The sequence below is a fragment of the Macaca fascicularis genome, chromosome 7 (assembly GCF_037993035.2).
Source record: "Macaca fascicularis isolate 582-1 chromosome 7, T2T-MFA8v1.1".
NCBI classification, from domain to species: domain Eukaryota; kingdom Metazoa; phylum Chordata; class Mammalia; order Primates; family Cercopithecidae; genus Macaca; species Macaca fascicularis.
In genome coordinates, this window is record NC_088381.1 from 57892106 (window position 1) to 57918090 (window position 25985).

At 46.2% G+C, this 25985-nt stretch overlaps 1 protein-coding gene and 1 pseudogene across 10 annotated transcripts in view; one reads left to right on the top strand and one right to left on the bottom strand.

Moving 5' to 3' along the window:
* ARNT2 (aryl hydrocarbon receptor nuclear translocator 2) overlaps nucleotides 1-25985 on the top strand; it is a 203601-nt gene that overhangs the window by 31229 nt on the left and 146387 nt on the right. For 4 of the 10 annotated variants that reach the window (XR_010588193.2, XM_065548283.2, XM_005560250.5 and 1 more), the window contains exons 2-3: nucleotides 17544-17658; nucleotides 24532-24579. Coding sequence is in view for 8 of the 10 variants with exons in the window: in XM_065548283.2 (XP_065404355.1) it covers nucleotides 17544-17658; nucleotides 24532-24579 (163 nt within the window). In the remaining 2 variants the exon portion in view is untranslated. Of the gene's footprint in view, nucleotides 1-6148; nucleotides 6274-7801; nucleotides 7919-8379; nucleotides 8734-15380; nucleotides 15479-17543; nucleotides 17659-24531; nucleotides 24580-25985 lie in introns of those variants that run through there. The other 6 variants (XM_005560252.4, XM_073996514.1, XR_012415246.1 and 3 more) reach the window with 4 other exon arrangements.
* LOC123574466 (uncharacterized) lies at nucleotides 1249-9871 on the bottom strand (annotated as a pseudogene).

The window sequence follows — 25985 nt, forward strand, 5'->3', positions numbered from 1 at the left end:
CCATTGTCGCCTGTACTACTCTCCATGCTCACTGAAGTCCAGTTTCCAGGGAGCCCCCCAATCCCTCAGTGTCTGCAGATACAGCCAACAACCAGCACTGCCAAGGGGCCACCTGGCCACACATCTCCTGCCCTCATCCTTTATTCAGCCAGGACACCCCATCGCCTCCTCCACAGGTGCCAGCTCTGCCCAAGGTTCTCTTTCCCTCTTGGGGTGATGGAGGCTGGCGGTGTGGAGTACCCTTCCCTTTAATTTTGGTTCTCACTTTTGAAGAACCCTGATCCTCCAGGATTGCGGGCATAGTAACTTCCTCCTGAGAAGAGCTGTTATTGGGGCAGTCCCTGCTTCAGAAGCAGCAAGGTCCGTTGCTGCTGAGTAGAGGCTGCCCTGGCCTTTGAACTGGCTTCCTTTCATCCTGGGCCCCGGTCCTCCCTTTTCCACCCCTTCCCATAGAACAATTTGCCTCCCAGTCCAAACAGCTGCGCCCCCCCAATGCACATTGCTGACCCCACAGCCCCCTCGCATTCCTCTGGCTCCGAGGCCAGGTTCCCTCCCTCCCTCTGTCCACAGGAGCAGGCAGTACTAAGGTTATGCTGTCCAAGGCCATTACTGGCTTAGAAGTGGGAGGTGTGTGGCCTTCAGAGACAGCTTTGAAGTGGCTGTGGATCACTTGGCACTGATTTTGCACCTGAATAACTGAGAACCTTGTATGTGCCTCTTAGGGCAGCACTCAGAGCAAAATTTATCCATTCATTGACTCATTCATCCGTGTAAAAAATATGTGTTGATGGTAAAAGGAATTTGAGGAGATATGGGCAAAACAAGGAAAAAAAAATGTGTTGAATGGCTAGTGCGTCCCAGCTACAATGCCATGCACATGTGCAATTGTGAGCAGACTGTCTTCAGCTAACTGCGCAGGAAGCCTCTACTTCCTACAGCCCAAGTCATCCCTTCCTTCATCCTTCCCCCTCCCTGCACAGCTGCCCTCATTATTCAGCTTTTCCCTCCCACCTTTACCTACAGACTCAGGGATGAGCCCCTTCGTCTTGGATTGATGCTTCATCAGCCTGGGTGGGGCAGCTGTAGGTGAAGTCTCAACATCTTACGAGGTCTGGACTCTGATCTTGCTGAGTTGCAGGATGCTGGCAGGTAAAGCACCTGGGATCTGAGCAGTTACCAAGGCTTCCAGGAACACAGTTCTGTGGGACCCACTCAATCTCAAACAAGGCGACAAGGAAAGCATGGCCGTCACTGAAGGGTGTGGTGATTCCATACGACAAATGAATAGACACTGCTTCCTGACCTTGGGGAGGTCCTTCTACCTGGGGAAACAGAAACACACACTCAGCAAGTGAGGGATTGTAACCATGTTATGTTGCCTCACCACATCCATCCAGGTGTCCCCATCATGGTGCCACCTCCATAGGGTTTGAGTTAAATGTACAGGAAGTGCAGGTTGCTGTCCACTGTCTAAAGTAGGCAGTGATACTCCCAAGACACCCACATCCTCCAGATGATTAGCCATCTGGTATACTGGTGGGGGTCTGTATTTTCTTCATGACTGGTGTGGGCCCTGGCACCAGGAAGGATGGTAGCTGCTTTCATTGTGGCTGGACAACAATCAGTACATGTGGAGAAGGGGCACATGTCCCTGGTTATGTGGACAGTCTTCATTTGTGCCTGGGATTTTAACGTCTCTGCATGCTATCCGGTTTAGTATTTGTCCCACTCTCTTTCAAAGGTGTGGGTTTTGCGTGATAATTGAGAAGGCCAGGGTATCTGTGAGCCCAGCGGGCAGGACTCAAGCTTGACTCACCTTGTCTGTTACTTCCTGGTTAAACAGTGTTTAGAATCCACCAACTTATTGCCCCCTCCAGAGACTTCTGCACCCATCCCACTGATTGTCTCTCTCGTTTTGTGCTGTTTGGTGCCTCTGGTTCCCAGAGCTCTCTGGATTTACCTGCTGTGTCACTTTTCACACAGCTTGTCCCTGGCTGTTTGCTGGTCCTTCTTCTCCCATCTCGATGGGCTCCATCTTTCCTTTCTGTATATTCAGGGCCTTGTACTGTGCTGTGGAATAACCTCAGTCTACCCTTTGTGGAGAGAAGTGGGCCTTCACTCCTCATTGCTCCCAGCATCAAGAAGTCACGAGGTTGCGAAGGGAGCCACAGGAGGAACTGCACACTCGGCAGGCCACTGTTAACCTCTTGGCCCGACTTCAGAGCCGGTGGCAGTGTCTCCCCCACCTTGAATAACTCATCTTTTAATATTTTCTTTGCCAGAGTCTCACCCTCTCCATCTCTCTTATCCTGTTTTTGTCTCCTCTCCTCTTGTGTGGCCTCATCTCCTTGGTTTTTACTCTTTCTTGAATATTTCAGATTGTTTACCATGCACATTTACTACTGTACTAATCAGAAAACCCTGAATATCATCACACCCAGGACATGGTGATAATGATGCTTCTTTCACAGTGTTGCTGTGCAGATTTATGAGCCTGCTCAGGGCCTGCTACCTCTCTGGAACTCAGTAGTTATTTCAGCCTCGAATTCTACCTTTTCCCCATTTCATCACCCTTGTCCCATCCCTGTAGGGAAGTTTGCTCAGCTGGAGGTGGCTATACCATTTCACAGCTGCTGGCTTCTCTTCTACTCCCCCAGCTCTGTGTTCCCAGTTCCCACACAGCCCGCCCACAGAACCCAGCATTTCACTTACCTTCGATTACATCACTTGCATTGCTTCCTGATCATAAGAGTATTGTATTCTAAGTTTTTAAAACACAGAGATAATGGAAAATGATAAGTGGGCAGTAAAAATCCTATGTAGTCTTACCACTCAAAATTAGCTTTGTTCCTTTTTTAAAAGTATTTACCTACACACACACACACACACACACACACACACACACACACACACACACAGAGTCTCTTTCTCTGTCTGGACATACATATATTAGAGGTGTGTTGAGCTAATTCAGTTTTCCTTAATGCTGAATGGCCAAGCATCTATGTTTGGCTGTGATTGAGGCTGATGCTGAATCATTGAATGAAAATATGACATTCTAACAAAAATAGGTATTGTTCTTATGTTATTTTTGTTTATTAGGATTCTTCACATCGTAAAGTTAAACTCTAAGTCAGAAACAGTCGTATCTGGACCTTGCCCACTGCTAGATACTCCTGTGCTTACCATGCTGCAATTTATGATACTAAATATAGACACTTGTTTGCAACTGAGTTTGGTGGAGGAATGAACTACATTGGTTTTGTTAATTATGTCTGGATTGGTGATGATTTACTATAGATGTTATGGTGTGATATGGGTGGCTTTTTTCCCTTATGAATTTTTGAGGTGGCACAGTCAATAAAGTTGGCAATTAATTTGTCCTTATAAAGATATGAAGGATTCCAAATAAGACTTTTTCTTGAAAGATACGTGGTCTAAACAGAAACAGATAGAAAAATCTAAAATCCTAAAGGTTGTTTATTATTGTGAATGCCAGTATACCAAACAATTCCACAAAGACATGATTTATGATATATACTAATGATCTCTTTTATTCTGTTTTACAGTAGTATTTATGGTTCTGCACATATCTTGTCTCAGAAAGAAAATGACAGTCTTTGTAAAAGTAGCAAGCAAGTGTGTTGCCTCTTTTTTTTTTTTTGTGACGGAGTCTCACACTGTCACCTGGGCTACAGTGCAGTGGCACAATCTCGGCCCGCTACAACCTCCGCCTCCTGGGTTCACGCGATTCTCCTGCCTCAGCCTCCCGAGTAGCTGGGATTATAGGCACGCACCACCACGCCTGGCTAATTTTTTGTATTTTTAGTAGAGACGGGGTTTCACTGTGTTGGTCAGACTGGTCCCGAACTCCTGACCTCGTGATCTGCCCACCTCAGCCTCCCAAAGTGTTGTCTCTTAATATTTGTCTTCTTTCCTCACTTCCTATTAAATGTAACTGTTTGGTAAAGTTCTTGATAATTGATTTGCACATAAATTTTGCATATAAAATTAATAGCTTTTGCCATATGATCAAAGATTATTGCACATTTCATTCTTGCAATAATATTTATATTTATACACCATCTGACTGGGAGAGTTCAAAATACATCATACATACAAGGAGCTTTTTAATCTGAGTACATCTAGAATGCAGATTTACATTTGAAAGTGAATATGCAGACTTGAGCAATAAGTTCATGTGGCATGCCTTATTTGTAGTATTGATGTTGTTATGCTGTAGATGTAGAGATGATGGTGACCTGAGTATCATAAGGTCATTGATCATGCACAAGTTCAGAGATGCCAGAAATGATCTTGCAATAGGTATTTGACTGTTTGTCCTTTCAAAGGCCAAGGCATTCATTTAGAAGCCATGGCCAAATAATAGGTTTTGGGCAAATAGTGTAGCTGAAGCTGAACTTTGATGGATCCCTGATAAATATGTTTGCATATATGATTTTGTATCCTGCTCTATTAACTTAATTAACTTACTCTTAGCATTTTCCTGTAACATTATCTTTGAAATCATGATATTTAAAGGCTGAGTAATTTTTATCTGGAAGTGTTCCATAATGTATGAGCTTTTCTCCTTATGTCAGACTTGTTAGTTCATTTGGTTTCTGTTCACTTCCAGCTGCCTTTGGACAGTCAACATGCATCTTGGTCATTCATTTTTCCCCCCTACCTTTCATATCCTTAGCTACTGTGAAGAGGCCTCTGCAGTCATTGAGAACTGGCCTCTTATCTTTTATGCAGGAAGGTCCATCAGGTATCTGAAGACAGTTTTATCCCTCCTTCTGCCTCAAGGACTCTCCAGGCTGACAAGTTGTGTCTCACCGGCAGGTCCTCCTCAGTGAACCCTTCACCAACCCATGGTTCTTTCTGGTATTTTCGAATGTGGAGAATCAGAGCATTGAGCCCTCCTGCACACTCTCCCATGCCATTGCACCAGCAACCCATGCCTTGCCCTTTCTTGTGCAGGGTCTGTCTTACTGCACTGGGCTCCTGATTCCCTAGACTCAGGTCCTGGTAGGCCAGAGTCTAGGTTTTGACTGAGACTCCTTCTAAGACCTCATTAGGGACATTCAGTCCACTGACGGACACAAAGCCTTCCAACCCAGATGTTCTGGCTGGTTTCCGTGTGATTGGTGACACACTTTCTTCTGATGGTCGCGCACAGAGTGGGGCAGGTTGAATGGGTCACTCATCCTTGTTGTCTTGCTCCAGAATCATAACCTTGACAGTAGCCTCTCTACATTTCTTCCACTGGAATTACTGGTTACCCATCTTCCTGCTGGGTCTGTTTTATTTTTGCCCCTTTTACACATTTCAACACAGAGATTATAGGACTTCAGCCTGCAGGGTGGAGAAGGAAGCTGGAGTTAGTGGGTTCGGATACTAGTGGGAACATGGGGAGTGACACCGTAGTGTGCTGTAGTGCAGTGCCCCTGTTCCAGAGGAGAGCCAGAGCCCTACCTGAGCCAGCACTGTTAGCTGAGGCGGGAGGACATCTCCCCAGGCTGCCTTGGGACTGGTTTCAATTCCCTAATGCCAAAACCTGCCTGCCTGCTAGAAGGGGCTCAGGCAGGCATCCAGGGCTCAGCGTCCAGGCTGGAAGCACCAGCCAGAGGAGGCAGGACCTGACTTCTTCTTACTTTCTCGGGTCCAGTGGCCATCCTCTTCTCTATTGCAGAGACCCTGGTCCAGCCTGCCAATCAGAAAAGAATGTCTTACACAGGATCTCACAGCTGGTTAAAGCCAAGCAAGGATCTGCAGTCAGAGTTCTCTGATTCTCAGTCTAATGATTTTTCTGCACACTGTGCTATAAAAATGCTACCCCATGGAGGTCCTTTGGGAATCATGTGTGCTGTCTTCATTCCAGAAGTCAGAGGGACCCTCCCTTGCTTACACTTCAAGAAAAATCCTTTATTATCTCTCACTGAAATGTCTGGATAAGAATCTAGATTTTTCAAATGTGCATTCGTTATGGTTGCACAGGAAATCCAAGTAACCGATTTTTCAGAACCTAAGCAGTTAATGCTAGAAATTTTGCTGCAAATAAATTGATCAGTATGCAAGACAGTTGTCACGGCTGAATCATGGTCCACAGTTAAGGTAAACAGATCTGTGATGACATTTTCTGAGCAGAATACAAATGCAGCTACATTTCCTCCCAGAGGTTTCTGACATTTCTTCTACACGGATAACAGATTCTTCTAAGAAGGTGTTGGTCACAAGGAAGAAAGATCTTTGTTTAATCCCTCTGAAAAGGTAGGGCTGTGATATTTGATGTGCTTTCTGTGAAGAGAATTGTTCTAAGAGAGATGAATATTGAGAAGAGCATTTTTCTTTGGTTAGTTGCCTGCCCTCACCCTACTCCCACCCATGGAAAGAGTCTTGGTTTTTCGTTTATTTGAATGGCCATTAAAATATTGTATGTTATCATGTGGTGAAACTTTGCATGTAATTAATTTTTTCCCAATGTAAAGATCAGGGGATATTTTTCTTACTTGGATTCACATGAAATAGTGGGGAGAGCAATATGTCTTTTTTTCATTTCTTCCTGTTCCTTTCATCTGTAATGCTCTCAAGTTCCACATTTTTTCCAGGTTTTCGCTGCCTACACTGTATTATAGGAATTCTACCCAGTATGTCTGCATCTGAAATGTGAAATAGTCTACAGCTAGATGCTGCATTATAAACCAGATATGTTTTCTGTGTTATGGTGAACCTTACAAAATCTTTAGCTTGTACTGATTTTTAAATGAGCTCCAAACCTCATTCCAACTTTGTCTAAGAGCAGACAGTCATTTCCCCTCTGTGTGTAATGGGAAACAATTTCCTGAGGGGATATTTGCATTTGGAGTCAGACTGCTGCGAATACAGATATTTCTGTCTATTTGTGCATTTGCCATTGGTTATGATCAGGGATCCTGAGCGGAGATCTAGATGAGAGGGTCGCATTTGAGTGGGGGAATAACTCTCGATCTGTAGGGAGTTGCAGTTGGGATAAAAGACCAGAAAGCTCCAGGGACTGGAAAGGAACAAGAAAGCATACCCCTCAGAGGGGACTAAAGGAATCTGCTCAGAAATTCTGGAGCAGTCAAAGGAACACTTTTAGGAAAGGGCATCTTTCCTGTCGTACTTTGTTCCTCCCAGAGCATTTTTTGCAGTCCATTGCCAGGTTAGCATAGGGGTGGTATCCTCCAGGAAGCCTTCTCAGACCCTCCCAGACTTCCCCACCACATGGTGTCCAGCATCTCTCACAGCATGCATTTCTCAGTGTGAAGTTACTGGGCTCTGTGCCTCCATCACACTCAAGACTGAACTTGTCAGAGGCAGGATTGGGTCCTTTCATCTCTGACCATTGTTCAGCTTCTAGCACAGCCCCCGGCTCCAAAGAAGAGCTTTGCAAAGGCTGCTTATAATTGAAGCAGAGACCGCTTCCTCACAGCAACCTCTGCAAAAGGAAATAATGTCCCGATGAACTCCACGTCTTAGTTGAGGAGAGACTGAGGCAAATAGTGATGAAGCCAGAGCTAGAAGTAGGCTGCTACTGAATGTGTGGCCCCCTGAATCAATGAACCGAGGAATGCATGAGCACGTGTGCCTCTACTTTGCTGCAGAAGTCCTCCTGTATTGAGCATGTGTGGCATGGTAGTTGTAAATATGCAACCGGCCCAATCATATTTTTCTTCCGTCTCTAGACATTTTTTGCCCCATACAGTGTAGGAGGATCAGGTGACCAAGGTTTTTCAGAATTTTCCCTTTTTGGGATCTGACGCCGACACACTATTTTGAGGCAGTGACATCATCTCTTTCCTCTGGCATGCCCTCCTTGCGGCTCCATCATTCAGGCCTTGCCATCTCTCACCTGGACTGCTGTGACCTTCATTCATTCCCAGGAGAAGTCCAGGTACAGTAAGAATGAATCACCAGGGACCAGACCTAGACTGGGTAGGGGAGGGGTTGTTCAGAGACTGGCCTCCTTGAGGAGTGATATTTGGGCAAAATCTAAATGACTGTAAGGAATTAATGAGGTGAAGAAAGGGAGGAGAGCTTTCTTGCCAGAGGACATAGCATATGCAAAGGTCCTGGGGTCGGAACGGAACATAGTGTGTTCAACGAACTGATAAGGCAGTGTTGCTGGAGCCAGAGAGGTAGGCTGGAGAGGTGGGCAGTGGCCTGACCACACAGGAACAAGTTGATCATGGCAGGGAACTCCAGGTTTGGGCTAAGAGGAAAGAAAATGTGTTAGAGGACGGAGGCAAGGGCTGGCCTTGTCCAATGTGGCTTCCGAGTGCGGAATGAGTGGGAAGGGCAAGAGTGGATGCATGAAGGTCAGGGGTGTCCTGAGGCAGGCCAGCAGCAGAGCTCAGAAGATGGAGAGACCTCTCGGAGGTAGCAGAGAGCTTGCTGGTGGATTGGAGAAGCAGCAGCCGAGGCAGTGCTGCTGCCAGGCGCTTGGATGAGATCACCTAGGAGGACACATAGGATAGGAGGCTGCACAAGACGCCCTGAGATCTGGAAGAGGAGGAAGAGCAGGCAAAGGAGGCCTAGAAGGAGGGGCCTGAGGCAGGAGGTGAAGGACATGGGCCTGGAAGACCAGGCGAAAACGCTTGAGATGGAGCAGGAGGCCACATCCCCATAGAAGGTCAGGGGCAGAAGAGCCACTGTTTGCCTTCACAAGAGTGGCCTCCTGATGATGGCAGCTCTGTAGTGGGATGACAGGCAAGTCTGACTGGAGAAGGTTGAAGGAAGCATGGGAGGGAGGAACTGGCGAGGTGAAGCAGCTCTTTGGTGGCTTTGCTTCATAAAGGGGAGCGGGTTACTTTGCCACAATTCCAAACTTTTCCTTGTGTAATGGAAAATTTGGCCTTGGCTTTTGAGATTTATTTGACTTTTGATGTGTGTTATAGAATGTGTTCATGTTGCTGTGCTGCACCAGACGCCTGTCTTTTCTAAATGTGGCAAACCCTCAGCTGCATGGGGAAATCGAGGTGAGGGTCCCATTCTTCACTCCCATTTCAGATGAGCTCCTTGCCAGGCACTGCTTGGGCTGCCCGTGGCGAACTGGAAACAAGAGGGGATGGATGACTTGTCCAGGATCCCTGGGGTTCCTTCCAAAGGCTGTGTAGGGCTGTGGGGTCCCAGGGCTGTGACAAATGCAGGGGCACACTTCCCCACTCAGGCAAAGCTCTTACTATCAGCGAGGAGGAGGCTGTTCCCTGTCAGGTCTGGGGTGGGCTGTGTGTGTGGTTTGTGTGTATGTGGTGTGTGTGTGGTGTGAGAGAGGTGTCTGTGGTATGTGTGTGAGTAGTGTGATGTGTGTTTGTGGTGTGTGTGTGTGGTGCGTATGTTGGTTTGAGTGGTTTGTGTGGTGAGATTTCTGTGAGTGGTGCATGTGTGTGGTGTATGTATGGTGTGTTTATTGATGTGAATGGTGTGTGCGTGTGTGGTTTGTGGTGTGTGTGCTGTGTGGGGGTGTATGTATATGAGTGGTGTGGTGTGTGAGCAATGTGTATTGTTTGTGAATGATGTGTGGTGTATGTGAGTTGTGTGTGTGTGGTGTGTGTGAATGCTATGTATGTGTTGATGTGAGTGGTGTGGGTGGTGTGTGTGTGGTGTGTCCGAATGTGTGTGTATGTGAATGGTGTGCATGTATGTTGTGAGTGGTATATGTGTGGTGTGTGTGTGAATGGTGTGTATGTGTTGTGGTGTGAGTGGTGTGTGTGGTGTGTTGGTGTGATTGCGAATGGTGTGTATGTATGTTGCTGTGAATGGTGGGGGAGTGCGGGGTGTGTGAGTGGTGTGTGATGTGTTGGTGTGTGTGAATGGTGTGTGTGGTGTATGTGTGAATACTGTGCATGTATGTTGACTGATGTGCGTGTGGTGTGTGAGTGGTGTGTGTGTGTGTTGATGTGAGTGGTGTGTGGGGGTGTGTATGATGTGTGTGGGTGTTGTGTATGTTGATGTGAATGGTGTGTATGGAGTGTGCGTGGTGTGTGTCAGTGGTGTGTATATGTGCTGATGTAAGTGGTATATGCAGGGTGTGTGAGGTGTGTGAGTGTTGTGTATGTGTGTTGAGAGTGGTGTGGAGGGGTGGGGTGTGTATGAGTGATGTGTGTGTTGATATGGGGTGTGTGTAGGTATTGTGTATATGTGTTGAGAGTGGTGTGGGGGTGTGTGGTGTGTGTGAGTGTTGTGTATGTGTGTTGATGTGAGTGGTGTGTGTGGAGTGTGTGGGGTGTGTGCAGGTGTGTATGTGTGTTGAGAGTGGTGGGGGTGTGTGTGATGTGTGTGTTGATATGGGGTGTGTGCAGGTGTGTATGTGTGTTGAGAGTGGTGGGGGTATGTGTGATGTGTGTGTTGATATGGGGTGTGTGCAGGTGTGTATGTGTGTTGAGAGTGGTGGGGGTGTGTGTGGTGTGTGTGTGTTGATATGGGGTGTGTGCAGGTATTGTGTATGTGTGTTGAGAGTGGTGGGGGTGTGTGTGGTGTGTGTGTTGTGTATGTGTGTTGAGAGTGGTGGGGGTGTGTCTGGTGTGTATGTGTGTTGATGTGAGTGGTGTGTGGGGTGTGTGGGGTGTGTGCAGGTGTGTATGTGTGTTGAGAGTGGTGGGGGTGTGTGTGTTGTGTGTGTGTTGTGTATGTGTGTTGAGAGTGGTGGGGGTGTGTGTGTTGTGTGTGTGTTGTGTATGTGTGTTGAGAGTGGTGGGGGTGTGTGTGTTGTGTGTGTGTGTGTTGATATGGGGTGTGTGCAGGTGTGTATATGTGTTGAGAGTGGTGGGGGTGTGTGTGGTGTGTGTGTGTTGTGTATGTGTGTTGATATGGGGTGTGTGCAGGTATTGTGTATGTGTGTTGAGAGTGGTGGGGGTGTGTGTGTTGTGTGTGTGTTGTGTATGTGTGTTGAGAGTGGTGGGGGTGTGTGTGTTGTGTGTGTGTTGTGTATGTGTGTTGAGAGTGGTGGGGGTGTGTGTGTTGTGTGTGTGTTGTGTATGTGTGTTGAGAGTGGTGGGGGTGTGTGGTGTGTGTGTGTGTTGATATGGGGTGTGTGCAGGTGTGTATATGTGTTGAGAGTGGTGGGGGTGTGTGTGGTGTGTGTGTTGTGTATGTGTGTTGATATGGGGTGTGTGCAGGTATTGTGTATGTGTGTTGAGAGTGGTGGGGGTGTGTGTGGTGTGTGTGTGTTGATATGGGGTGTGTGCAGGTATTGTGTATGTGTGTTGAGAGTGGTGGGGGTGTGTGTGTTGTGTGTGTGTTGTGTATGTGTGTTGATATGGGGTGTGTGCAGGTATTGTGTGTGTGTGTTGAGAGTAGTGGGGGTGTGTGTGGGGTGTGTATGTTGTGTATGTGTGTTGAGAGTGGTGGGGGTGTGTGTGTTGTGTATGTGTGTTGATGTGAGTGGTGTGTGGGAGTGTGTGTGGTGTGTGCAGGTGTGTATGTGTGTTGATGTGAGTGATGTGTGTGGGGTGTGTGGGTTGTATGAGTGCTGTGTATGTGTGATGTGAGTGATGTGTGTGTGGTGTGTGCAGGTGTTGTGTATGTGTGTTGATAGTGGTGTGTGTGGGGTGTGTGCAGGTGTGTATGTGTGTTGATGTGAGTGGTATGTGTCGGGTGTGTGTTGTGTATGTGTGTTGATGTGAGTGGTGTGTGTGGTGTGTGCAGGTGTGTATGTGTGGATGTGAGTGGTGTGTGTCAGGTGTGGGGGTTGGAGTGTTGTGTATGTGTGTTAATGTGAGTGATGTGTGTGGTGTGTGCGAGTGTTGTATATGTGTGTGGGTTGTGTGCAGGTGTGTATGTGTGTTGATGTGAGTGGTATGTGTTGGGTGTGTGTTGTGTATGTGTGTTGATGTGAGTGGTGTGTGTGGAGTGTGTGTGGTGTGTGCAGGTGTGTATGTGTGGATGTGAGTGGTGTGTGTCAGGTGTGGGGGTTGGAGTGTTGTGTATGTGTGTTAATGTGAGTGATGTGTGTGGTGTGTGCGAGTGTTGTATATGTGTGTGGGTTGTGTGCAGGTGTGTATGTGTGTTGATGTGAGTGGTGTGTGTGGGGTGTGTGTGGTGTGTGCAGGTGTGTATATGTGTTGAGAGTGGTGGGGGTGTGTGTGGTGTGTGTGTTGTGTATGTGTGTTGATGTGAGTGGTGTGTGTGGAGTGTGTGTGGTGTGTGCAGGTGTGTATATGTGTTGAGAGTGGTGGGGGTGTGTGTGGTGTGTGTGTTGTGTATGTGTGTTGATGTGAGTGATGTGTGTGGGGGTGTGTGGTGTGTGTGAGCAGTATGCATGTGTGTTGATGTGATGTGTGTGTGAGTGGTGTGTGACGTGTGTGGGTGGGAGACAGGATGGAGGAGGCCGGTGCAGCATGGACTGGGTGCAGGCTCCAGCTCAGGACTCAGCTCCGCATAGGGAGGGCAGAGCGGGGTCTGCACTCCCTCCTGAGATCCGGGTGGGCCTGCCAGCTGGTGTAGAGACACGACTCTGGGTAGACGGACCGCTGGAGGTCGGCACAGGTGGAGCACCTCATCTCAGGCTGCCGGGGTTTTGCAGCTCCTCCTTCTGTCTCTGGCCACAGCTTCGCGCGGGAATGTGTTATGAGTGGAGTGCTGAGGTGTTCAGAGGGCCTTCTTGCCCCCGCTGCCCGTCTGACCTCTCTTGCAATCCTGTGAATTAGAACCAGAAAAGCAACATTATAGAAGTGACTCAAGTCCTTACCATAGCGAAATGATTCTAAGTGGTGTTAGCATCTGTGTGTATTTTTATTGAACACTTACACATGCTTACGCTGTGCCAGGCATCATTCTAAGTGCTTTACAACTACTAGCTTCTTTAATCCTCATAACTCCAGGAGGTGCGTTGCTCTGCCCATTTTGCAGATAGAAAACCAAGGCACAGAGAGGCTAAGTAATATGCTCAAGGGTTATATAAAAATCACACATACATACACTTATAATGTCTGCTTGGAAAGACATTCTCTTCTAGGGGAAAGTAACAGAGGAGAAGGAACATTTCTTCTGCTAGACATCATAAATAATTGGCTTTCCTTAATACTCACAATAACCATGTGATGTAAGTATTTTCCTGAACTTACAGAGGAGGAGTCTGAAGCTTAGTGAGGTTCAATAGCTTGCCCACAGACCCCATGGCTAGATGGAGTGCCCCAAAGCATGAACATGTCCTACATGCCATACAACTTTCATCTGCGCCTGTGATGGAGAATCGTGGCCTTAGCATGTCTCTTGCTGCCCCAGGGAAGAATAGTGGCCTTAGCACGTCTCTTGCTGCCCCAGGGAAGAATAGTGCCCTTAGCACGTCTCTTGCTGCCCCAGGGAAGGTGCCTCTGCCTGGGCACCACAAGGGACGGGGACCCCACAGTGGGTGGCCAAACACATAAGAGCCTGCTCTGCCCTTCACTAGCCGTGTTACAGGGATCAAGGCTGACCAGTCCCTGCCGAGTTTCCTAATCTGTAAAATGGGATGAATTTCCATTTACCTCATAGGGTGGATGTAAAACTTGTACAAAGAAGATGGCAGAGTGCCAGGAACACAGTTGGTGCCCAACATAAATCTTAGTTTAGGTAAAATTTTATCATTGTTCTTTAAGCCAATCCGTCCCATTATTGGACACTTACTATTTAAAAGGGGCTTCCCCTTCCTCTGTCTCTGTCTCATTCATTCATTGCTTCTAGTTCTCACCAGTTATGTATACTTTCTCCTGTCTTCCACATGAAACCCTTTAAAAAGTATTATTCTATTTGTGTCACTCAATTGACATATCATTAAATTAACACATGCTTTGGGAAAAAAAACTAGAATATTCCAAAAAACAAGAAGAGCTTTTAGGAGAAAATAAAACCCACCTGTAATTCTCACAACACAAATAGCCAAGTTTTACATATTAGTGTATTTCTATCTGCCTTGTAGTCCTTTTTCTGTGCATAGAACACATGCATGCGCACACACACACACACACACACACACCCTCCCTCTCATCTCCCATCACAGTGAGGGAGAAGCTATGTTTGTGTTAGGTCCAGGACAGCGGGGAGTGTGTTTGCTGTGTGTCGGGTGTACATGTGCGTGGATATTCTAATGTCTGTTGACACAGACTGCTGAGCTCTCCTCTGGAAAGGCTCTACTCATATACACCCACAGCTGCAGGGTATGGCGGTGGCTGCAGTTACCCTGGAGGTATCCGAAGTGTGATTTCCTCCCGATACAGTGCAGTGGTCAGTTCTCTGTGAGTGAAATTCAGAAACCCTGGAGCAAATCAACAACTGACTTACAGGGCTGCTCTTCATCTGAAGGTTTAGCTTTCTTTGATCTATTGATACCAGGCCTTATCTTTCGGACTGTCACCTCCCACCTGGTCAGGGACCTTCCTAAGCCACCTTCTTTGGGTGGACATTCCAACAGCTTTGCTTGCTTGAACTTGAGTCACAGAGAAAAGATGCCAGATTTAGGAAGTGGGTAGTTACCTTTCCAGGGAAGGCTGACAGCTGACACATTATAGATATGGACATAGATTGCAGAGGAGAGATACTTGTTTTCTCACTTTTGTTTGAATTTATTAAGGGTGGCTCCTAAAAATCAACATTAGAGAAAATATTTTATCTTTAAAGTCAATTTTAGTCTCATCGATTGCATTTTCTGTTTGGCTTATTTCGTATCCAGAACACTTAGTTACTAAAAATAGCATTTGATAAAATGAGGCATCCATTCCTTAAATAAACTTTTTAAAGTAGGCATAGGAGCAGATTCCTTGACAACAGAAAGAATGTCTGTCTTAAACCAGCAGCTCATTCCGGTTAAATGCAAGGCTCAAGCAAGATTGCTTACCATCAGCATAATCATGATCATTTTAACTATTGTTGCTTGAGTGTTTTGTTTTCCCAATCACTACGTTAGGCTCATCACATACCTTGTCCTTAATTATTAAAATGCCCCTTCAAGGTCCATATTATGAACATTTCACAGCTGACACTTTGACCTAGAGTAGCCCCGTCACTCATAGCTAGGAAGTGTCTGAGTAGTGATTTGAATCCAGATATATTTGACTGCAAAGTAGTGACTTTCTTTTACCTCACGATAGGTCATTTTTACTCAATATTGCTCTGAAAGTTCTGGCCAATGAAATAGGACATGAATAAAAGAAACTACACATGAAATAAGACAAGAAAAAGAAAGGTCACTTGTGGGCACCCACGCAGGTCATCTAATTTCTCTTTGCCTTGCTCCCTTCATCTGTTGGAGGAAAGAAGTGACTAGGTTTTCAGTATTCCTTATCCTTTACCCCACCAGCCAAGGTTTTGGGGAGCTTTACTTTTTTCAACTGATATTACCAGAACTATTGGCATTTTTGTTTTACCCAAATTAAATTCAGGTGATTGGAACAGAGAAGGGATGACAACCTTTCTAGGATTACCAACAATGGCTAAGATCTCCTCCAGCCTGAAATTTCAACTGGAAGGCAGGAACAAGGTAATGGCTTTAAAATACCAAAACTTGTGCTGCTTAGAACATTAGCTGAGCAGGTGATACATTTTTAAAGTTTCCACAATTAGAGGTATTTATGATATACTGGGATAACCAAAGCTAAGCAAACTTCTTTATATAGGTAGGACTTCTCAATATGTTTTTAGTGGACTTTGGAATCTCCAAGAAAGGGGGTAAGTGCACAGCTTTTTTCTTAACTTATTTGACCACAGAACTCTGTTTCTTGGAGAATCTTAAGGGGCTGCTGTTCTGTGGAACTTATTTTAAAAAGTAGTGACTTTCATTGTCATCTGTCTTTGTTCTAACAGTGATTCTGCCCTTCAATTTGGGGACATAATGGACTCAATGTGTTTTAGCCTCCATTTCAGAAAAATATAAATATTTTATCAAAGCAGGCAGATGATAAGGTTGTTGGTTTATTGCTTTTAATACTGTCTAGCTGTCACAAACTCAGTTATCTAAAGGGGAGAGAATTACTTTAAGAGGAGGATTTTTTTCCCTTGAGGACTTTTCGATGTGTACCTTGGTTTAAAAAACAAACAAAAGTGTGGTCATTCCCAGAGTTTTATGGACACAGCAGAGTGACTAAATTAAGATTTTGTTTATTGTGAAATTGTATTGTGTATTGTAAAATTCTTCTTCAAGAGTTTTGAGTGGGATAGTTCAAGTTGAGCTTCAAATGTGTTTATTAAACATACAGTGTTTTGGGGCATAACTGTGGGTCAACTGTCACAGGACTCCCTGAGTTCTGCTGAAAGGAAACAGAGCAGAAACCTACACCAGCCGTGTACTGTCAACATCACTAGGCATCTCTCTCCACTAAGAAGGGCTCAGATTCCTTAGGTATCCTGACCCATCTTTTTTTAAATACATTTTTGTACATTGCTGCTTCCCTTCTTCCCCTGGGTAAAAGTTGAGCTAAGAAAAGCTAACACTGTGGAAGTCCTTCCCAACCACAGTGAACAGAATCACAGAGGCCACGTGAAATATTTGTCGAGCCATGGAATGGTCTGAGAAAGGGTGCCTGAGCTCAGGAGCTCTCCATTAGGTAGGAAAGAGAGACTTCTTAGTGTGGTTTCTTTGAAATCAGGGATGCTTGACATGACCTTAATGAGCTTCCGAAAGTATCTGGCTTATAGGAAATAATGTCTTGGCCACAATGTGCAGGAAAGGTACTCTCATTTAGTGCCAGACCTTCTTGTTCTTTAAATTAATATTTATTCCTGGAAAGGTCCAGCTCTGGAGATACAGGAAGCGTCAGCCTGGCCTGCTGTAGCCTGAAGTGATGCTTTTAACACCCTGGAGCTCACCGTCCTCATCAAGAACAGAGGGGCCAAGCAGGGCTCAGATACTCAGGGCTTCTGAGTCCAGAGTAGGCATGGCAACCAGCCTTTCTGCTTGAACACGAACCCAGGGCAACAGAGCGGGCAGCGGCGGGCACTGCAGCAGGGTGTTGCCTCTTGGGAGTGTGCCCCGTCTGGGTTACCAGGAGTTGGTTCTTTCCCTCAGGCTTTGGCTATGTGCTGCTTAGAACTTAGTGTCAGTGTGATCCTGCTGGGCCTGGCTCAGGCCATCTGAAAGGAGAGGGCTCGCCTGTTATCCTGCCTGAGCCTCCAAGCCAGATTTGGCAGCACTGCTGCACCGAGCTCCAGCCCCTGTGGGCTGCAAAGGTTCTACCCTGGTGCTGTCCATTCTTTCCTCCTTCATAGATGGTGTGCAGGAATTCCTTTCAAAAGATTCCTGTGCATCTTACCTGCCTCCAGGTGGTCAGGAGACAGGAGTCCCTTATGAAAGCTGCGAAGCTGTTTTAATTCTGTTTAACCACAGTTCCGATCAGTAAATATGAGAGTACTGCCAGAGATACTCTTTTCCAGAGAAAGAGGAAAGACTTGTTCTAGTTGCATAGCTGATGATGGCAGAGTGGCCTGCTGGATGCAGGTCCCTGGGCTCTCCACGCAGGTGGTGCTTCTGGTACCGCATGACAACTTTTCTTGCCTGTTACTGGGCTTTTCTGGCATTGACAAAACCTCTTGTCTTTGCTGAATTCCAGAAATGGCTTCAGACATACCTGGATCTGTGACATTGCCCGTTGCCCCCATGGCGGCTACCGGACAGGTGAGGATGGCGGGGGCCATGCCTGCCCGTGGAGGAAAGCGGCGTTCCGGGTAAGTGACCTCAGCGTTTCCAGGAATTGGCTTAATAAATGTTGAGCAATGCTCTTGACCTGTTAGGAAAATATTGTTTCTCCCCGTCCTGTAGAATAGAAGCTCAGCAGTTTGCATCCTGTTTAGCTTTTGCAAGATTCCTAAATATGCACATGATTTGCTTCTAAGTGTTTTGGGCCTCGGCACCCAGCTGGGGACTTCTGTTTGCTTGTCCTTGTGGTGAGAATGTGCTTTGTGATCCTGCTGGGCCTGGCTCAGGCCATCTGAAGGGAGAGGGCTTGCCTGTTATCCTGCCTGAGCCTCCAAGCCAGATTTGGCAGCACTGCTGCACCGAGCTCCAGCCCCTGTGGGCTGCAAAGGTTCCACCCTGGTGCTGTCCATTCTTTCCTCCTTCATAGATGGTATGCAGGAATTCCTTTCAAAAGAATTGGCTAAATCTCAGTGCCTGAAGACCAGACCGTTGGCATTGTCTGCTGCCCTGCTAGTGAAGGTGGTAATAATACTAAGTACTATTGTTCTAAGTGTACTTGTTCTGATAGGGCCAGAAATATCATCACTCTTGAGCAGATGGAACCAAAATTGCACCTATTAATGATCCATAATGTTTGTGGCTGTACATAGACCTAAAAAACCAGCCAACCAACCAACCAACCAATCAACCAACCAACCAACCAACCAATCAACCAACCAACCAACCAACCAATCAACCAACCAACTACCCACCAACCATCCAACCAACCAAAATCCTGCAGGAAAAACATGACGGACATTTTCAGACTCAATATATCACCTAGTCCCTTTCTCCTGTTGAATCCATTTTATTTTCGATGCACTATTTGATAAACAAGGTTTCTCATGAAGTTGAATCAGTTTGTACTTTTAAAGCAATTTCTGATAACACACGGCTCCTTGGGAATGCAACTGTCCGGTTACAGCAGAACCCACTTCTCACAGCCCAATGCCGATAGGGTATGCCCGTTTTTAGGTGGTCCAATATGATTCTTAAAGGGAACAAAGGTGGAGTCAATAGGAAATACCAGGATCTGAGATGGAGTGTGGCTAGAATGCAAAAGCATATTCAGCCTTGTAATTTTAGGTTGGAAAAAAGACTGTTACGTGTGTTGTGTAGTCTCTAAAGGAGGGCCTGAGGTTTTTATGATGAGAGAGGGGGTTAAAAAGCCCAGCAACTGAGCTCAGTGGTGATGCCAGCTTTCCCTGTATTCAGCACGCTCACTGCACTCACTGGGTGCTGATGCAGCCAGTTCTCTATCTGCAGCTGCCACCATCTTTACAGCGAGACCAGCAGAGCTATGATGAGCAGTGTTGGGGCCTGGGGCAAAGCTCTGCAGATCAACTCTGTAATAAATGATGTGGCTCACCTCTGGGGCTTCCTGCAAACCCAGCCATCCGTTTTCACCCAGCCATTCTTGCTAACTAGGTGCTAAGCTCAGCAGTTGCTAAAAGAAGACGAGGTGTCACCATATCAACTTAATTGATTTTTTACAATTCCAGGCCTTTTAAAATTATTTTAAATGTCTATGTGCATGCTAACTCGCATTCCCTGAGGACAGAGCCCCATTGCTTGCCCAAGTCCTTTTCCAGAAGAGGCCAGCACAGGAGTCTGTGATGAGGCAGGTGGGCTGAGTCAGGACCAAGTCCAGGCAGAGATGCTCAGGCCCAGACTAGTACTTACAGGACCAGGGACTGTCTCTGTGCTGGGAAGTCACCTCTGAGCCTCTGCCAGGAGTTTCCTCTTCCCCTCCCGCAGGGCCTGGGCTGCGGTGAGCCGAGGCTACTTCCCTCCTTGGTCTCCATGTTTCTGGCCCCAGCCTGGTGTCCACACCCTGATTTGTGGTTGCTCCTTGAGCTGCTGATTTGACTGGGGACACAGTCCCATTTCTTTTTATTTTATTTTTAGAGACAGGGTCTCGCTCTGTTGCCCAGGGTAGTCTTGAACTCCTGGCCTCAAGCAGTCCTCACACCTTGGCCTCCCAAAGCGTTGGGGTGACAGGCATGAGCCACTGCATCTAGCTTCAGTCCCGTTTCTGAAGAAGTCCTGCCCCACTGTGCTTTCCTTCTCGGGTAACACACATAGCATGGCACTGGAGGCAGATGTGGATCCTGAGCAGGTGGACGCAGAGCCTAGCATTCCACTTAAAGCCTTGGGAGTGAAACATCAAGAAAAGCAATGAGAGAGGAAGGAGGATGAGCAGCAATTGCTGACAAATCACCCAGGGGCGAGGGCATGACCTGTGGAAGGCAAAGCAACCAGCTTGACCTCTCTAGGGTACTTGTCCTCCACCATCCTCACCCCTACTTCCTTTCCCCTGACGGAGGGAGGGGGGCAAACAAACTATGATTCCACTTGCCAAGCCTCAGTGGCTTAGGGATGTATCCTGTGTCTAAGCAAAGAAACCTCCGTTTTTACAGGGCTGTTTCCATAGTAATTCTTGCATCTGACGTTTTTACATGTTTTGCTGAAATTCTGTGATTGAGGTCACCGCTGTTCTAGAAGCTCATGATAATAGCTCCTTCGACCACAGCCTAAACACTTAGCTAAGTACAAAGGAGACCCTGATGGAAGTCACTCACTCTCACTGAAATGCAGGTAACCCCATGGCAGGCCCCTGCTCCTGTGCCACGGCACGCATTTCCCCCTGCCCTCCCTACTGATGGCATGGTGTGCTTCCACCTCCTTCTTCCTTCTGAGAATGTGGGACATGGTGGAGAGACTCAGAGAGAGAGGGGAAAGAAGAGAGAAGGGGAATGGGGGTGGTGGAAGGGGGCAGTGGCATTGGCAAGGACCTTCCCACACCCCCATTCCTTGCCTAGGTCTTCCCACTCTGACCTGATTATTCTGGTGGAGGGAAGTATCCCAAATTTTCAGGATAACCCCACTTCCCATCCTAGTGTTTCAAAGCCAAGTAAAACCAACATCTCGCAGTTGAGATCCTCCAGGCCTCTCGCCTGGCCCAGCACTGTGGATCTTCATGGTTTAACTTCCTTCCCACTTCCCTGACAGCCTTCATCAGTAAGCATCTTAGCAAGCTGCCTGCCCTCCTAGCAGTTGAGACTCAAGGTGAAGGCTCTGAAGTCCCAGATTCTTTCAAAAGTGATTCCACGTGCGTGGGAGAAATGAGCTGAAGCAAGTCACCTGGAATGCACGTTTGTAGTAACCTCCTTGATCTCAGTGACAGTGTGGTGAGGGGTGGGGGGCTTCCTTGGGGACAAATTCAGTTAGGGGGAAGCAGAGGTGACCAGTTAGGGTTTGTGACCATTCCAAAGCTAGCCTTTGATGGGGATGGAGGGTGGAGGCTGAGGGCAGGGATGTGTCAGTCCCTTTCCACTTGGAGTCCGATCCTGGGCTTCTAAAATAGCATCATTGAGGAAAAACTATTTTCAAGTTACTTATAGCCAAGAGACGAGCATCTCCTTCTAAGGTAACCCTGGGAGCTGCTGGAATGTGGTCAAATTATAGGTATATTTCTGTAAGCAGCTGTTTCTCTTGGTGAGCTTTTATGTGCTAGCATTGCTGCAGTCTGGGCTGGCCAGTCCAGGCTCCAAAGGAGGAGCATTTTCCAGCAGCCCTTGACACTTCACTTCTTGCAGAAGCTTTGGGTTGGCCCGGGATCACTCCTTTACTGTCACTGTGGGACCAACCCTTTTATCTCACTAGAGCATAAGTGACTTCTGTTTAGTGGCTCATATTTGATGAAGCATTATTATGATTACAGTAACTGTTAGGCAGCTTCACATCACTCATTCCTAACTAATTGCAAGTTTGGAAATGCCTATCATGGCTTTTCATCGAGGCAGGCATTCAGGCTCATTGACAGAAAAGTACAGTAAAATGCATTTTCAGCCCCCTTTTTGAAGACTCTTCTATCATCCATTCACTGTGCTGAATTAAGGTGAGTACAATAGGACTTAAAAGTCATATTTTGATTTCTCTCCTTTATTATCCAGATGCTGCTGTATAATAGAGACACATAAAAGATATAAAACAAGATTTACTTAGACTTATAGCAAAGAACTAGGCATAGCTTATGGTAGTCCTATGTAAAGTAGGGAATCTGAGATAGTGATAGGGGTCCAAAGCAACAGCATCTTGGCAGGTGTGGCTCTAAAAGATCCTTTGTGTCCTCCAGGGTTGCCTTGTTTTCCATGTTGCTGATGAGCCAGTGAGATTGTTTTTGGGTGGATTGAGTCATCCTGAGTATTTAAACATTTGTGTCCTGATTCATCTCCTGGTTCGCCCCTGAATTCCTAGAGCCGATGGTTGTACGCGTGCACGGGTGGCAGGCACAGGATCTTGGCCCCTAATTTTCCCAGACAAATGCTGGTTCCCAAGTTCCCAGAGGACTTCAGAAGACTCTGGGTTTGGAGCAAGGGCCATCTGTTTCTCATACCCTCTGCTTGATTGAGCCACCGCTGACCTGGCCAACATGGGATTGTTTACCACGGGGCTCACTTCCTTATCTGTCTGGTCCCACAAAGGGCTGGGTAAAGAACAGAACTCTTTGCGAAAACAAAGGTGACCAACCATTGTGCTGTGTCCAGGACTTTTCCAGTTTTAGCATTGAAGTCCTAGATCCCAGGTATCTTCATTCCTATACTGAGAAAGTCAGGATTGTTGGTCACCCTAAACACCCCAAAGATCATGCAGGCTGAGGACAGAGGGCTGGCTTATAAATTGCATTTTGCAGGAGTACTGACAATCATACTCATACCAACTTGAGCTAAAAGGAATTTTAAAGATAACTGTATGTCTCATACCCACCTGTGGTTTCATTAAATGCTTGCATGAGTTCTTTGGAATGTTGAAACTGCTATTTCTTTTTCTTAACGCTGAAATGTTTTTGACAGCACGCATGGGGTGTTGTTAAATGACCTTCATGTGGACGGCAAAATCGCTCTTCCCCACAGTGAACACTAGGTGGCAGCGTAGTTCTGCGACTCTGCAGAACACCGGGTGAATTTGATTACAGCATTTTTGGTGGTTACCTACCCGATGTAATTTTCCGGGAAAGGTGGGGTGATGGCTAAGTAATTATGCAGAATATTGATAGCTTTGATCCATTTAGAAAGTCTTGCATTCAGCTCCCACTTGTCCACAACATCGGCAACTCTACAGCTGCTGCCTGGTGCCTGGTTTCCCAAACTACCTTGCAGAATTGTGTGTTTGTCCCTCTTAGTGGTGTCTGTAAGGCCCTTTAACTGTACTTGTTTTTTTCTTATCACTTTTCTACCCCATCTCCTGTTCTTTTTGTGCATAGGTATTTCTTTTATCATTACTGTCATCTTTTCCAATCATGTAACTCCTTTTGTTCTTGTACTGTTAGTATAACCCTTATGTCCGAGAACCAGAGATTCCAAATTAGCAGGGGATCCTATCAGTCATTCCAAACAAAATAAGGCCAAGATTAGGACTTCGGCTACGCTGTATATAAAACAAAACAAAAACAAAAGATACTGATTTTAAGAAGAAAATACTTATCTGCCTTACCTAATTCCAGTCCCTAAGTCCCTCAAGTTGCCCCAAATCCCCTAGAGACGAGGATTTGTCTTGCTGGGAGCTTCTTGGATGTGCCCGTGCAAGGATGGCTTGCCCTGTGTAATCTGGCCATTTCCTGGTAACCTGGGTGTCCTGTGCCTTCTCCAAGTCACTCATTAGCCACTGAAGCCCTGCCCTTAGAGCCTGAGGGTATGGGTCACCCTTACTGGGAGGCCAGCAGCTCTAGAATCTGTAGCAGTGGTCATTAAATACACAGTTCATTCTGATACTGAACTGTTTAGGCAAAGAATATCCCAATCCAGGCTGCCAGGCAGACTGGCCTTCCTTCTGCTTGAATTCCATGGGAACTATGCCTCATCCAGTCCACCAGGGCTACAAAGAACAAGATGGGGAATGCAGTGGCTCTGAGACTTTCTCTTCAAGGAGCTGCACTAACCCTGGATGTCCAGGAGAGCTCAGACATCTGTATCATTTTTCATTTTGTTTCCCCAAGGACTCTGGGTACACTTGACACCAATTAAGTACCCCCTCTGCCCTAACATATTCAAGAATCATGTGAATTACCGTTAGAGAGACATGATTTTTTGAGAAGAGTTTAAGATATTAGTTCAACAAATATTTATCAAGTCTTTTTGTCTTATATTTACACTGAGAGGCCCAGTAAAATGTGAGTCTGAATAATTACTTGGTGAGTTTCCATAGGCACAGCCTATTTGAATAGCTTGGGCCCCAAACAGGCATTTTCCCCTCAACAGCCATGTTTTTGGTCCTGAATTTAATAGGGCAAGGTCTTAAATGTCCTTTTCACTTTGACTCATCAAGACCAGCCACATTTTTAAGCAGTACAACTAGTAGTATGTTCTCTTTCACTTGTGATCCCTTCATCCTGACAACTTCTGTTTTCAAAATCCCATGAGCCTTTTCAGGCTGTTAGTATACCATAAGACAAAGTAAGAAAACAGTCTTAATGTGGAATAGATGATGCAGAGTGGAGCAGGTATTCCCAAAGATGGTGAGAGACAAGGAAGATACACCTTTCCATCGTAGCCAGAGCAATCCATTGGCCGCTAAGAGTTCTGAGAAGGGAATGGCGTATAGAGTTCTGGAGGGACAAGTTGATACTTGAATATTCCCAGCCATAGAATTAATGTTGCTTAGACTGAAGACCTTTCATTTTGCCTCCTCTTGTCTTGAACATGTTTGATGACTGTGTAGAGATATTGCTTGTAGCACTGCCAAAGGTTGGGACCAATGGATAGCAGTCCTAGTGAATAAAGCTCCTTTTGTTCCAGCAGCTCCTGTTACCAGTTAAAATGTTCTCCGATAATCAGTGCTCACTTGTGATCTTGACTTTTCAGAATGGACTTCGATGATGAAGATGGTGAAGGCCCCAGTAAATTTTCAAGGTAAGTTTATTTTATTTTCCTTAGACTTAAAGAAGCCAATAGCCAGCAATCGCCTTAGTGAAAGATACAAGAATGTAACGTTTTTTGTCACTGAAAAAGCCATTGCCTATAGTTTGACCATCTTCCTAGTCCCTCACTCTGTGGCAGTATTTGGCCCAGTGGCAGCTAGCTATAGATGATCAAAAGGTAAGTAACCAGTTATTAACTCTGTTTGCTTTATAAGCAATGAATGTCAATTTTAAGGATTCCTTTTAAAAGACAATAAGGCTTTTTAAAAAGTATTTTTAAAAGCCTTTTAAAAAGTCCTATGACTTTTAGACCAGGCGTGGTGGCTCACACCTGTAATCCCAGCACTTTGGGAGGCTGAGGCAGGTGGATCACACGGTCAGGAGATGGAGACCATCCTGGCTAACATGGTGAGACCCCGTCTCTACTAAAAATACAAAAAATTAGCCGGGCGAGGTGGCGGGCCCCTGTAGTCCCAGCTACTCGGGAGGCTGAGGCAGGAGAATGGCTTGAACCCAGGAGGCGGAGCTTGCAGTGAGCCAAGATTGCGCCACTGCACTCCAGCCTGGGCAACAGAGTGAGACTCCATCTCAAAAAAAAAAAAAGTCCTATTTTAAAAAAAGGAATCTATTAAAATTATTTTCATTGCTTATAAAGCAAACAGAGGAATTCATTCTTGCTGAATAGCCCTAGAGTTCAAGTTTAGAAAAAACTTTCAAGATAAGTCTTCTATTGCTACCATGGAAAATAAGAAGAGATATGAGAAACCAGGGCAGCTGTATTCTGGATGCAGGATAGAAAACTGGGTTTTCAGTTCTTAAGAACTGTGTTGCCCTCTGGCCATGTGACAGCATCTTTATCTGGGCTCTGCGGGGCCATCCTGAGTGCAGACCACCTCATGGAGAGTTTGCTGGATCACGAATGTCCATGGGGTTATATACATTACATACATGAAGGATAAGGCAGGCCCAATCCCATGACTCTTTTTTTTTTTTTCCCATCTTGTTTAAGATATGGTAGGAAGTTTGGCAATGTTGACAGGAGGGCACAAATCATTCCATCATTCTTAGCAAAATTCACATCTGTACCCACTTGCCTAAGGATGGGCCTGCCTTGACATTCCTCCCCACTAGCCAAGCCTCCAAGCCTTCCTAATTCTTGGTCATTGATGGACTTGAAAACTTGCCATGGGTGATGGTTACTTTTCTTCTGTGTCCATGGTCCGTAGTTTGGGCTGATGGCCTCAGTTGTTTTGGAGGAACCACGTGCGTATTGAGTCCTGGGCCCCCTGAGTTGCCCTAGTTTTCTCCCCTCATGGTGGCCGTTTTTGGGGATGATTCCTTTTACAAACTGCACTGCGATTGTGAGTTCAGCACACTTTTCCACCCGTTCAAGAGGGA